Below are 14227 nucleotides of genomic sequence, written 5' to 3'. Positions count from 1 at the left end.
AGAGAGAAACAGGTAGGACTGTCTTTTTTGGCAGCTGTGAGCTATTGCATCAGCTCAACTGTCAAGTCTAACTTCTCCTTCAACCTTGCTAAAGGCTGCAGCTACAAGATCTATCAAATGAGCGTTATTTATCTGCACTTTATGAGAAACAGTTCCCTTGTTGTATACCAGATGAGTTACAGGTGCTTAAAAATGCTCCACGTAATAATACATCTATTCACAAGGTCATGTAAGCAGTCTTCGCACAAGCAGGGTTGGAAAGAAAGGACCTTTTCAGAACTGGATGTCTCTTATTGATATACCCACACAGATACTGGTCTAGAATGACCCCATTAGCTGTTACCAGCAGCTTCTTTCTTACTTCCACACTGTCTCGGTTTTGTGTTTTAAGCACACCTGCACTTACATCTAGGCCATAAAGTGAATTTTCATGTTAATGGCAAGTTTGGACCAGTGTCGAGATATTCTATTTTTTGTTACTGCTTTTGTATTTACCAGGCTCGAGTACACGTAGGCCTTCACAGCTGGTCAAGAGAGCACAGCAGTGTTTGGTTTGTGTTCTATGGGTAGTGTTGAAAAGTGGTTAGAATTAAACACGAGAGCCAGTAAGGTTACAGGCAAAGAAAAAAATCTGGTAGGTACCATCAGATATTTCTGAACAAAGGGTATTACTTGGTGAGTCAGAGGCTTCAATGCCATGTTCGGTGTGTTGGGTGACCGTTGTTCCAGGGTGCTCTGTACTGTTGAAAGATCAGCTAATAAAAGGTGCTTCGGTTAAGGTGACCCCAACATTATTAAAAATAAATAAATGAATACAAATAGCAGGTGAGTTAGACAAGATGGAGCACATATTCTTCTGTACATTGCAAGAACTTGCTAGCATGAAAAGCAGTGTTTTGATGACCTAGACAGGCTAAATACAACTTCATGGTGCGCCAACTGAAATTAATGTTTTTTTGATCGATTATATTTTTCACTTGTGGTTAAGCAGTCCCTTTCACAGCATCATTGCTGATATTTTGCCTATGCATAGATCCTAGCATGGATCAGGGTCCTGTTGCACCAGGTATGATAAAAACAGGTAAGAAAAGTCAAGAACTTCAGTCTTGTGTTTCTAGGGTACCTTTTCATGGTCCTGACAACCCCAGTCTTGTGGGAGTTTTATACTGATACTAGTTGAAACCTTTTTGAAGGGAAGAAGTCTGTTGGAGGGAAGCTGGTGGACAGTTTACTGCTTTTGGTTAGATAGGGTTAAGTGCATGGACCTGTTTCAGTCACATATTTAATGCTTTCTGTGTGTGTGAGCGAGATGATCAGGTAGTTCAGTGTGGAAGACTGAGCCAGGGTTATTGCACCATTTTGAACAAATGCTTCCAGACTTTCAAAATGAACTATAAAGGGTTCCGACTCTTCAGTCCAAAAATCCATCAAGTCTGTTTAATAAAAGAATATGGTAGCTAGACAGTACTTTTGAGCAATTTTACACCTTCTGTCTCAAATTAAAATATTTGAAGCTGAGGTGGCTGTTCTTAAATCCCCACCCCCACCAGTAATTTTGCTCATATGTTATCCATAAATCTTGTCTGTTTTAAACATTCCAACTAATAGTTAGGCAAAACATTTAGCATAATGATATGATTAACAGAGTCCATTTTTTTGGCAACCCAGACGCTGTTTTTCTTAAGCAAGCATTGCAGCTCATCCTGATTAAAGATAGGAAGGAATTATTCCTCTTCTTGGAGGTTTTCTTTCCTTTTTTTTTTTCTTTTTTTTTTATCCCCCACCCCCCCACCCCCCCCCCCCATATGAGGATTTAGGCATTCTGCATGAATTTTGCAGGAATATAATGTGTGATTTGGCTGGATCTTTGAAGTGGTAATATTATAAATCTCCCAATCACCATTGCCCATTCTGTTTTAGCATTCATGTGCCTAATTTCTGTTTGTAATCTGATTACTGGCTTGAGCTGCTCCAGCTTGCAGCCTATTGCTATGCATTTACTGTACTCCGTGGGACGCGATAGCCTGACAGCTCCAGTCCTGTGCTATGAAAAATCTCTACACGATACTGCTAAGACAGGCCTAGGGCTGTGGCTGGTTGAGAATTAGCTGCTATTGTAGTTTCTCTTTGCCGAATCCTTTGTTTGTGCAACCATGTTCAGAAATCCTTGGATCTCCAGCTATTTGGGAAATGTTAAATACTCTGAGGAGCAAGGTAAGAGTTGCAAGTAGGTAGGAGAAAATGCAGTTCATTTGTGTGTGTTTAATGTCTCTAATATGTATGTATGCATGCATGTGTAAACATTGTTTGACTGGATCTTCTGCAGCTACATTAGCTACTTTAGCAATCAGTATGCAGTTAGTCACCTAGGCTATTTCATTATTTCCTAAAGGACACTTTTGCAAGATCCGATTAGATGGATCTTTTAATTAGCTTAGCTTGCCACTGACTTAGGGCCTTTAAATATACTAAGTAATACTGGAAGGTTGCAGCTACTTTTTTTTTTTAAGTCAGCATTTTTAATTTCCTTCATATTAAACTATGGGTAGTGGTTTTATGGGGTAGTTTGTACCTAAGAGGGAGGGGGACTAGACTGACGAAATGGTTACACTTGTGAACAAGTTCGATTTACACTTCAGTAAATATATTCTTAATTTTAAATACAAATATTAAAATTGTTTTAATGTAGTTATGAGCATGTTTAGAATTCTTCAGTGAAAGAAGGAACAAAATACTGTTGCAAAGATTTTCCTTCTGTGTATCAGGTACTGTGAGGGTGGGGTTTTTTTCCTTTAAATTAACCATTGAATTAAGACTGTTAAACTGATGTTTCTCTTGTGAGCATATTCATTTTCTTTTGAAGCAGAGTTGTTTTACTTTTTCTCCTGTGTTTGTATTTAATTTTAAGGCTTCCATATTGTAGTAAGTAAGTTTTATTGGACTTTAACCCTCCCACATGGGGTTTAATTTGAACAGGAGGAAATACATAAAATATCAAAACTGTGTAACAGAATATAATTATCTGGTTGGGTTTTCTGTGTCTGGGGGGGGGGGGGGGGAGAGAGGAGCTCGCCCCTGTGAAATACAGTAAAGTTTTAAGATGCTTTTGAGGCATTATAGATGTGGTATGTATGAATGTTACTGAATGCATTTTAATGGATAGCAAGAATCAGACCAGCTTGTGTGCCCCCTCTTAGCAGCCCTTCTTCCTTCCTTCTGCCAGTGAAGCAATGAAAGCTACTTTCTTCCCTTCTCATATCCCCTCTCCAGTTTTGGCTAGGGTAGGGAGAATTTCTCTGTGGTCTACTTGTGGTTTTCATGGTGGACAGCTGGTTTAGTGCCAAAAACTATAGGATGGGTTATATCCCCTTAGAACGGCTATAAATTTAAGATATGCCTGGTTCTGATTAGCTAAGCTGATACTGAGCTGGGCTTTTTAAGTTACTGCATACTCTTCTCACAGTAATGTAAATCTGGCCTTTTTAGAGCATACTTATGGCATGGAGTATTCTTTTTAGTATTGTAGAGTAAAATATAATGATTTATATACCATTCATACTGTTTTTCTTATAATACTCTGTTTTGGTCTAACAAGATGTTTCTGAGTAATCTGTGTGCTTTATTCTCCATTTACTTGGAAAGAGAAAATTAATGTTAACAAAAACAGGAAAAAGTTGCCTATTAAAGTGGAAGAATGCTATTAGCAAAGCTGCTTGAAATCTGCAGTGACTTGTAGCAGATGGCTTAAAAAAGCGCCTTTTTTGCACATTTTAAGCCTCTTCATCAAGCTTTTAAAATGGTCTTTTTTTTTTTTAAAATGTGTTTACCTGGAGAGGTTTCAGAAAGAAGTGGAAGAAAGGAGGAGGGTGTAAAGTTTTGAAAGGCATAGACAAAAGATACATTCTCTAAATTAACACCCACGTTGTCAGCTATGATAGGTTTCATTAAACCTTTTCAGCAAAAATAAGAAACATCCTACCTAGATTTTAAAATATTTTGTATAAGCAAAAAAATTTTTTTTTCCACTTAGTAGTTCTTTCAAGTAGTTAAATCTCAGATTTGAGTAAAAGGGATATTGCTGCTTTTGAAACATTTTGGAGTCTGGACTGTGTAATAACTGTTCAGGTCTGTCTTTGAAAAATAAAATGAACACTGTGTCAGTGACCAATTGTTTACTTAGGATCCTGGGGTAGTTGACTTAATACAGATGGGACAGAAGGCAATTTTCCCATTGGGAGTAAGTTAGTAACTTCATGTGGTTTTCAACAGCAGTGAGACCCGGTGCTCCCCTACTCCCTGGCTAGCAGTTCTCTAAGGTCTCCTAATAGCATCCTCATTGCTGAATGGAGGCAGCCGGTACTTGGAGCTCTGGTCCCCCTTGCCACTGGCCATTATTTAGACCCTCTGATGATGTTCATGACTGCAGAAATGAAAAAGTTAAATCCGGGGGGAGGGGGAGGGTTGCCTATTGTTTGTTATGGTTCACAAAGATTCAGGAACTAGTGGCTTTGTAATACATACTTTTTTGAATACAAGGCTGCATCTGACACAGTTTTGCTCTCACTGTAAATACATGTTCCTCTTAGAAAGTACACATGTTCTAAGGGTATTCAGAAGAAAATGGGAGCTTCCAAACAGTAGACAACCTTCAGAAATATTTCTGTCATGGATGGTGTAAGACTACTGCTACAGATCCTCAGCTGGGCCTCTCTGACTTCTGCAGTGAATATGCAGTTTTTATAGTATTGCTAGGCTGCAGCCAAAAAGGCTCTTGCTGCTTGCAGCCTTTCGCATTTGCAGAGTGCTTCATAAGCATGTCTACCGCCCATTTTATAAGCTGGGAAACTGAGTCAAGGAGTTTAAATGATAGCCCCAGGCTACAGTGCTATACCATGAATGCTGGGATTAGAACATGGCAGTTTCATAAAGTGTTGGTGTTTTTGATATGTTTACTGTCTGTATTCATTTTTGAAAGGCTTTGGTTTATCACCATCTTGGACATGCCAGCTTATGCTCCTTTGACTAGAGGCCTTTGTACAGTCTTTTCCAGTGGAAAAGCGTGATGATTGGAGACTATAACCTAGTTTCCTAAAAGTTCCCCATTTATTAAAGCATCTTCACTACAGTGTGTGTTTTTCTTTTTTTTTTTCATTTCACAGATTTTGACAAAGAAAATTCAGTCAGATTTAAACCTTCACGATTGCTCCACAGGAAGAGAGCGTTAAGGTAAGGTCAAGTTTTTCTTGCCCAGTGAAGATGGCTGGTTGCATGATTATAACTTGTAGTCATTGCTTGAATCTACATTTATTCTTTTGTCAGAGAAAATGATTATTGGTCTTCTCACAGGACCAACCTTTGGCATAAAGCAGATGCTCTGAACAGGTATTGAAAACACCAACTGCCTCCTAAGTAATATAACATTTATAGCTGGCATTGCTAAGGGAAGAGTCCCACTCGGCACTGAGCCTCCAGCCACTGCAACGCCCATTTTTCCTTGCATGGCATGGACACAATACACAGCTTTAGTGAACCAGTTTGGAAAACTGATCTGTCTGAAAAAGAAGGTGGCTGAAGTGGGTGAATTAATTATACAGCCCTGCAGAGAGCTTTGTCAGCACATGGGAGGGGGACACCGCGGAGATGAACGGAGAGGTGACGTTGCTGCTCCCTTGCAGCGCCATGCTGCCTCGCACCTGTAATCTTAGGGCACAGTTTCACAAGGCTGAGTAAGTGGATATAGTTCACATTTATGCAAGGTGGAGATCACATTCCCTCGCTCTCCCCATCCTGACTCCGACTACTTTTTGGTGTCTACCTTTGTGCTTGCTGGACTCATTCATAGTGGCACAGAGAGAAGGTCAGGGAGCTGGGAACTGGCTATTGCCCCAGCAACCAGCTGTTTTGTTGGCTCAGCTGCACAGGAATACACCAGCCTTAGGCACCCAGGCTCCTGTCTGCAAGCATCTTCTTCAGTCAACGCACATTATCTGGAGTGTACCTGATTCCCTGCCATGTTCACAGAATCACAGAATCCCACGTTGGAAGGGACCTCAGGGATCATCTAGTCCAACCTTTCTAGGAAGAGCGCAGTCTAGACAAAATGGCCCAGCACCCTGTCCAGATGACTGTTGTTTCTTAGGTACTCTAGAGAGGTGGAAGGAATAGGTGTACGAGACTCATTGTTACAGAAGGCAGGTAGTGGGAAGTAGAAATTAGAGTAGTAGAGAAGGATGTGGCTGTAGAATGGACCTTTTACACAAGAGTCCTGGGAAGGAAATTTTCCTGGAAGTAGAGAAAGAAGAAAAAGGAACGCCAAGCACGTAGCTGGCAGGTATACAAGTGGATTTTTATGCATGTGTTTCAATCACAAAATCTCAGTATATCCCATAGCTTTAATCCAGATGGTGGGGCAGTGTTACCAGCAGCATTTGGATCAAACTTCTGCTTGCTTTGTGCATGTAACTAGGTTAGTGGGACAGCTATTTAGAAACTGTATGCTGCTGCAGCAGCAGATGAAGTTTTCAGCCTGGAATCCCTGATGTATAGAAGTAGCCCACACTTAGTTTGGAAGTTGCAAGAGCAGCCTAACTACTGAGACCGTCAAATACCCTACTACTGTCACATTATACATTGCTTTTTAAAGAAAAGCTATTAAGGTTGTTTGCTTGTGTTTTAATAGGAATCATATGAATTCTTGAACATTGGAGAGTATAATGAGTTTGTTGGGAACCTGAGGCCAAACCACACATACATGCTGTGCAAAACGAACTTGTGGGACCTCATGCTGTTGATTGCATTTCATGAACCATGATCACAGGCTATGTATCAGTCAAGCAAAGGAGAAGTTCCTCTTCCAGTATCCAGATTTAACAGAGTCTTTAAGAAGAAAGAATTCTTGCACACTTCTGAATTATTTTTTCATTTAGAGAAATCCAAGTATGCTGTAAATTATTTTAATGATGAATGTGCATAGTCTAGCTATTAAGTGCAGAAGCTCCTGGTGCTGCTGCTTGTAATCTGCACCTAGATTTATAGCATGACCTGAGAAATTAAGCAAAGGTGAGTAGATGTAGTTGTGATACTTCTAGAACAGGGTTGTGGGTGAGTTTTAAGGTACAATATACTTTGCAATCCAAGTCTGGCTGTCTGACTGTGCTTAAGCAATTCCATTTTTTGCCACAACTGCTCCTTTAGCAGAGAAACTAATAAAGCAGACGGACATCTGGATAGATTCCTTTGAGGAAAAGGGAACTCTTGGTGAGGAATTACTTAGAAGCATTTTTTTTTTTTAAAGCTGTATGAGTAGTGTTCTCTAATTTTTTTTATTACTATCTGGAATTGCTTTAACATCATTCCGACTCAATTTAGATTCCTAATGAATGTTCTTATTGAATACTGTGACATGTCCTAAATATGCCTACTTTCATTTTTAGAACTAATTTTATATATGTATCTATAAATACCCAATTGTTTGGCTTGACTATATAACCTTCAGAGCAGTGCTTTTTCTCTGAATTCTCTGTGCAAGTCAAAGCAATATAATTGATGCATCAGTTTAAAACATTTTGTGTTTCTAACATGCAAATATTTAAAACAAGCAATGCCACCTTCAGCTTTGGAAGAGAGCAAAAGTGCCTCTGAAGAGGAAAAACTTCTCCATTGTGGATAAAATAGTCAATAAAAGCTGAAGGTTTGTCCAGAGGGAAATGGAAAATGAGGGCATTAAGGGAAACTGAAAGGAATTCCACAAAGTAGACAACCTGTGATGCCATGTAGCCCAGCGAGGGTTAAGCTTAAGAAGTGTGTGGTTATTAAAAGAATTTTAATGAAATCTGCCAGTGAGCAAAGGTTGGAAGCCACCCTCAGTACAGAGGAGGAGGGAGCTCATGTACAGGAAGAACTGGATGACCTTGAGGAGTATAGAAAAGGGATGTAATGTAATAATACTAAGTGCACAGTTGTGCATTGGGGGCTGATAAATTTTTCTGTCACTTGCAACTGATGAAAGCAAAGCCTTGGTATATTAGTTTCTCATGCGGGATTGAGCAAACAATATAGTGTAGTTATAAAAAGGCAAATGTGTGGTAGATCCCAGCATTCATCTGGCTAGTCATATAATAATGCTTTCTCTATTAAAATTCTTATTTTAATAAGACCCTGCTAAGACCCAAGTCTGGAATCAAGGCTGTCCAATTCTGGACACCATATACAAAAAAGGTGACTTAAAACTGGAACAGGAAGAGGGCATTTTTACAGATAATCAATGAAACTGAGAGCCTGTCTCGAGGAATCTATAATAATGAGAGGACGTGGAAAACTTCTGTTAATAAAAATAAGTAAGGTACTCAACAACACTGGCTCACAAATGGAACAAATAGATGGAAACACAGTGAAAGACATTTAGGCTGGATTTAGCGGGTCTCTGGCTTCAGAGTCCCTGGAACTCCCTGGAGTTTGGAGGAAGGGGCAGGAGTGAACCTAACTAGTTTACGGTATTTAAAAGTTTGTTGAGGATCCACAAGCAATCCAACAATAAAATTCCTTTTAGAACCAGTGGTCTAGTGCTCACCCTGATTCTGTATGATTTTACCCTAGGAAATTCATGTGGGACTGAGGCTAGTTGTGGATGTTAGTGCATAGTCAATTTAAACAAGGATTTTGCTGCATGAGTGAATGCTTTTCTGTAGTGTGTCCCATGTTTATAGAAACCTAAGGTGCTGCACTGTTAAAAGCATTACGGAAGCGATTGGAGATGCTGCTAAATAAAGCCCTAGGTCCCTCAGCACTTTTGAGGCAACTCTTAGGTAGTCAAATAAATTTCGGTTTTGATTTCTAGTCTTAGACTAATATTGACATTTTTCAAACTCACCCTTAGCGAAAAAGAGTAGAAACTGTTTTCAAATGGAAACTGGGAGTCTCTCCACACAGGGGTTCTCCATGAGCTGTATCTGTAAGAAAATAACATACTGTGAGGCTAACAAGAGTCACGAGTGTTTGCAATGTGGGGTTAGCCATATAGAAATATGCAGTTAACTGTCTGAGTCTCTGCCCAGTCTCAGATGACACAAGAACCTGTTTGCTTATGGCCACTGTGTGCTTTTTTTGTTGTTTTTGTGTAGTTCCATTAAAGTGTTTTCGCTCTGTATGGATACACAGTTTTCTGTAATGGATAGTTTATTGCAGCTTTTCATCTTTTATTTGCTGTTTTGTGTAGCGGCTAACATTTCTTTTCTTGGCTGTACCTGGAATAATTTCTGTAAGTGCAGTTGTTGGAGATGATTTGCAGCAGGTGGCATGGTGCCTGAATGTGACACAGCCCAGTTTCTTTACTGTCATTTCAAGGGTTTTATTCTCTCCTCAATGTCTTCTTACAAAGCAGTGTTATTTATAAATTATAAAGAAGCAAATATTTCTTGGAGTTCATGTGAAATGTGATTAGTCATTATATGTTAAAACTTTTGAACGAGAAATGTTCTTCCGGAATAGTGAGTATGGAAATTTTTTTAAAACTATTTTTTCTTTTCTAACCAAATACCCTCGATGAAAGGGTATTAAATTCTTTAAAAAGCCATTTAAAAACTTTCCTAAGGAAAGGTTTTCTAACAGTAAGACTGTGCAGTTTGTCTTGTCAGAATGACAGTAAATCATATGGCACATCACTACCATGGCAAAATGAAGAGCCTGGAATCACTGTGGGGTTTTGTATCTGTTACACCTGTCTACACAGTTTACTAAAGGTTTTAAGGCTAGTATAAGTTTTCTTATGCTTGGTTGTGATAGTTCAGAAGTCATAATGGTAGAATACAGCAGTTGTCTCAGCAGTTCTCTCTCTAACAACTGGAGAGAAAAATCTCACTTTGTTTACCCACAAGGAGGAACACTTCCTCCAAAAAGTCTGTAAACAGTTAGTATGTACTTTAGACCATTACGACAGCTACATTTTACAGTAAAATTTGTATATTTAATGATCATATTTATACAAATATTTTGTCTTATCTAAATGGACATTTTTGCTGTTTTGAATTGACAAGGTATAAAACTAAATGATCTGCTGCTCATATTACTGTTCTATAAACCATATAAGATCCAGCAATCAGTGCACTACAATAGGGCAGTCGTGCAGAAGGCTTCTAGGTGGAGTGTACATACAGTACTGCATTTGAAGAAATATGTTGTAATATTTATGAAGAATCATTTGATATAGATTATTTCAAATGTAATTGCTAGTAGAAGGCAGTCTCCGGTCAGTAATTTAATGCAAAAATGTGTCACAGTCAGTTCCAAACAAGTTTCAAATTATGTTAGGTTTGGCTTTGTGAGTTTCTTGGGGTTATTTCTTTCTTATGGAAAATATTTTCTTTGGTATCTCTGTTAGACTATCTTGCAGTAAATTGCTTACATCTTGGCTTTATTTGATTTGTGGCAGAAGCATCCACAGTTCTGTAAACCAGATGTTGCTTTCAGTTTTCAGAAGGAGTTCTCATTTGAAGATAAAGAAGAACTTGCAAACAGCACAAAGGATATTGATGCTAATCTCTTAGCAGTACTTCCAAAAGGTAGGTAAGGGAGACACATTATGAACACGAGTGGTAATTTAACAGCATTTGAAGTTTAGTCTATGCAAGTGCAAGGCACAGTTAAAATCACTTAGGCAAAGTGTTTTGTAAATGAGTTTTCTTTTCCCTGTGAAGTATGCATAGGGATTGAAACAGGGATGAACCACAATGCTCTTTTACAAGGCCTTGTTCCATCCCTGCTTCATGAAGTTCAGCTTTGTTTACCTACTTTTTAATAGGTTAAGTAGTAGTTGAAATTCAAAACTTGAGAGTTTTCTTTGTACAGTTAGATTAATACTGAATTCAAAGATGTTAACTTGGCTTGTACTCATAGCTCTTCCCGGTCCCCTCAGAGGTTGGCTGAATCACTGTGCTTGCATGACTGACTACATGCTGAATTTCAGTCTTGCATGCTAAAGGATCTGCTCTGTGGAAGGGTTTTGGGATACTTTTAAAAAACTTCTGTCTTAGTCTGAATAACTTATGAAGAAAGCAGCAGTTCCATCTTTATCTTTTGACACAGTTGATCTAGAGGCGAGAATTCTGTTGATCTGTTTAGAGGAAATCACAATCTGCTTGGAAATGATTCTTGACCAGTAAAGGATGACATTTGACTGAAGAACTACGTGTAACCAGCATAAAGGTGTTCCCTTCACTCAAGAATGTAGTGGATCTCAGAACCTTGATTAAAATTGTTAGTGTGTTCTGATGGTATTTTTACCCTTTTCAAACAAACTACAAGGCTAGTTGCACTAATCCCAACATAAAGGAACTGGCTTGCTCTTTTAATGACATTTGTTGCAGAGGTCCTTTAGAAAGGAGCCCTTCTTTCAGCATAATGTTTAAGTGATATTCAAGTGATGTGATTGTTTTTATAATATAATCCTTACAAATGTTCAGAAAGAGGCTTCATTGACACAATGATGGAATAGAGTGATATGCATTTATACGATAGACTTCCTGAGAGCACTAGTCAGTAAGACTACATAGTCCCTCATTATTCATGTACTTAGCCTTACAGTCATGCTGGCCAACAAGTTAATGGTGAGAGCCTTCGCTTGAGAAACCTTCTCTGTAAGTTGCTTCTCGGTGAACTAATTCCTATTCCAAGATGTTTCTATTTCCTAAGAACTTATTCTCATAATAAAGGCATCAGATTTGGTGTGTACCAGACTTAAGAAAAAGTTAGCAGTGCGAGCTCATGGCTACATTCTGAGGGGACTACTTGAGGCCAAACACTCTGAAAATCAAGGGTTTTTTGTTCCACCTAGGGCCTAACTTTGATCCAGATTTGCACATGTTGGAAAATTGGAGGAATATATTTAATTTTCAACTGATACAGACTGAACTGAGGTTCAGAGACTCTAGGTAAATCTCACATGTTGCTGCCTGCAGTTAAGCATTGAACATGTTAGTATGCCTCTGCTAGCATGAACAGAAGATAAATGCTTCTCCAACCTGGCTTGTAGACCATCATCTTTCCGGGTAACGAGAAGAGGAGGTAGGAACGAAGCTTGTAGGTGTTACTATTGTGTTAAATTTTCCTCAAAATGAAAATGTATATACCTGCCAATATACCAATGGTTATTTACCAGCTCTATGAAATTAAGCCTCTGGCAGGTAAATATCTGATCCACATCTATTCAGGCTTCACAAATATATGTGCTCACTCTCTACTAGGGACTTTTGGGAGGCTTGATTAAGTTTTTACAGCTTGTGTATTTTAAAAATAAAACTGTCACATGCCTGCAACTTTATCCACATGTATCCCTTCTGCAGATATCAAAAAGAGCTTTCAGCAAAAACGTTTATAATCTGTAACAAATGTTTCTGAAACATTTCTGAATTCTATAAGAAATCTTTCACCTTAATTTAAACGTTTTTAGAAACATTTTAATAAGGTGCGCTGCAGATGGACTTTTTGTTTTTTACTCTGGTGTGAAACATGGAAGAATATTGCTTCTGCTAAATACTAGTATTATAAGGTAAATTCTGCGCAGAAGGTGTACAGTTACTAAAATTAAGATGCCTCTTGACAGTCTCTTTGGAGAGTATCCTACCATAGCATCCTGCTCAACAGCCTAAAATAAAGCCTGAAGTTCAGGGATGTTCCTGAACTGTGACTGTTCTTCCTGTTGCCCTTAACTATACTGACCAACAGTGCTTACAAAGTGTATTGGCATGAAGTAACGTAAATAAGGAGCTTTTACTGTGAAATTAATTATTTTAAGCTTCTTAGTCTTTTCTTGTGTGCTGAATCACATCTTTGTGCTACCGTTTAGGAGAAGCGTTGTTATTTAACGCTGTCATGGGGTTTTGAAATGGTGTAGTTTCTGATGGTCATGTGGAAGAACATCCTGTGAACAGATGGGAAATTGGCACCAACATATTCGAATTGCAAACTGAAAGAGAGAAACCCGATCACCTAAGCTTGCAAGGGCCAACCAGTGTCCCTGACAGTGAAATTTCTCCAACTGACTTTCATGTTTTAAAGTCAAATATTTTTTTCAGCAAAAAGAAATCACTAAAGTAGACGACTTCCTGCATTCTAAATATTTTTTTTTTTTTCCTTTTTTTGGCTTCTTTTTCCCACCTCCCCAGAAGAATAATATTGCCGAAACTGCTTTCACAAAAAAGCTCTGCAGATGTTGGCCAACCTAGCTGAAATTACTGTCTGGAATCTCAAGTGTGGAAAAAGTGTAAGGCAGCATAGAGTAGTCCCATGCTATTTTTGTCCCATCTTGTTTGGGAAGGTGTTAAAGAGATGCTTCATGAGGCCAGTGCTCTTTTTAGGACTGCAAAGCAGTAGTAGAATCTCTGGAACTTCAGCTAACACGTAGCAAGAGGGTGTTGAGCTAATGCTGCAGAGAGTTCTTTGGATGTTCCACATTTTTTTGTATGGATGACTTATAGTCAAGTTTCCTTTTTTTATTTGGGGGGGGGGGGGGAGGGGGACGGGGACGGGGACAGATGGATGGACAACTTTTGTGTATGAAGTTATGCTTTAGAGCTTTACTACAGTTAAAGACCTGTTCTCTGATGATGGTTTCAGGGACTGTATAAGCTTGTGACTAGGAAAGAAAAATGATCAGGATTTGGATGGAATCTGGTTTTATTAACTGTGAGCTGTGGAGGCCTTTGACCTGTCTGAAGTGGCAGAACAATTATGGGTTTTCTTTTGACTATTTTATGCATGCATATCCAACAGATCGAACCGAAAACCTCTAATAGCCAGAGGAACAAACTTACACAGAAGTAGATTTGGCAGAGGTGAGAGCGAAGTATTTATGAAAAATCATTTCCTTTGGTGTGAATGTGAGATGAAGACTGGTTTCACGTGGATAAGTTCTCTGTTTAATACAGTTTCACTGCTAGCACAGCTTGAGTAGGCAGGGCAGCAGCGGGAACTGCTCTGGTGTTGGTTCAGGATGCAAATTTTGCATTGCCCAAGTCCAGTTCCCATCTGTCTCAAGAGAGCTGTGCCTGGAGCTTGCTGACTTTCAGTGGCTGTATTGCACTGTCAACCTGGTCAACAGCGTAGGCTTCAGTCTGCTACAGATGCTGAAACTAGGCATGGGAGAGGTGTCCCTTGGGCTAGCACTGTTACGTAGCTGCATACTTAGCTGCTCTGCACTGCTAGTTGCATCAAATGTGTATGTATTAGATTTTTT

At 39.0% G+C, this 14227-nt stretch overlaps 1 protein-coding gene across 16 annotated transcripts in view; it reads left to right on the top strand.

Moving 5' to 3' along the window:
• The window catches only part of SVIL (supervillin), a 147690-nt gene that overhangs the window by 69516 nt on the left and 63947 nt on the right, over positions 1-14227 (top strand). For 11 of the 16 annotated variants that reach the window (XM_075082544.1, XM_075082536.1, XM_075082534.1 and 8 more), the window contains 2 exons: positions 5160-5226; positions 10465-10556. Coding sequence is in view for 13 of the 16 variants with exons in the window: in XM_075082543.1 (XP_074938644.1) it covers positions 5160-5226; positions 10465-10556 (159 nt within the window). In the remaining 3 variants the exon portion in view is untranslated. Of the gene's footprint in view, positions 1-2138; positions 2215-5159; positions 5227-10464; positions 10557-11827; positions 11925-13764; positions 13827-14227 lie in introns of those variants that run through there. The other 5 variants (XM_075082542.1, XM_075082539.1, XM_075082538.1 and 2 more) reach the window with 2 other exon arrangements.

This window comes from Phalacrocorax aristotelis, chromosome 2 (genome assembly GCF_949628215.1).
Source record: "Phalacrocorax aristotelis chromosome 2, bGulAri2.1, whole genome shotgun sequence".
Lineage (NCBI taxonomy): Eukaryota > Metazoa > Chordata > Aves > Suliformes > Phalacrocoracidae > Phalacrocorax > Phalacrocorax aristotelis.
The sequence above is the reverse complement of the archived record's forward strand: the minus strand, read 5'-3'. Positions and strand labels throughout refer to the sequence as shown.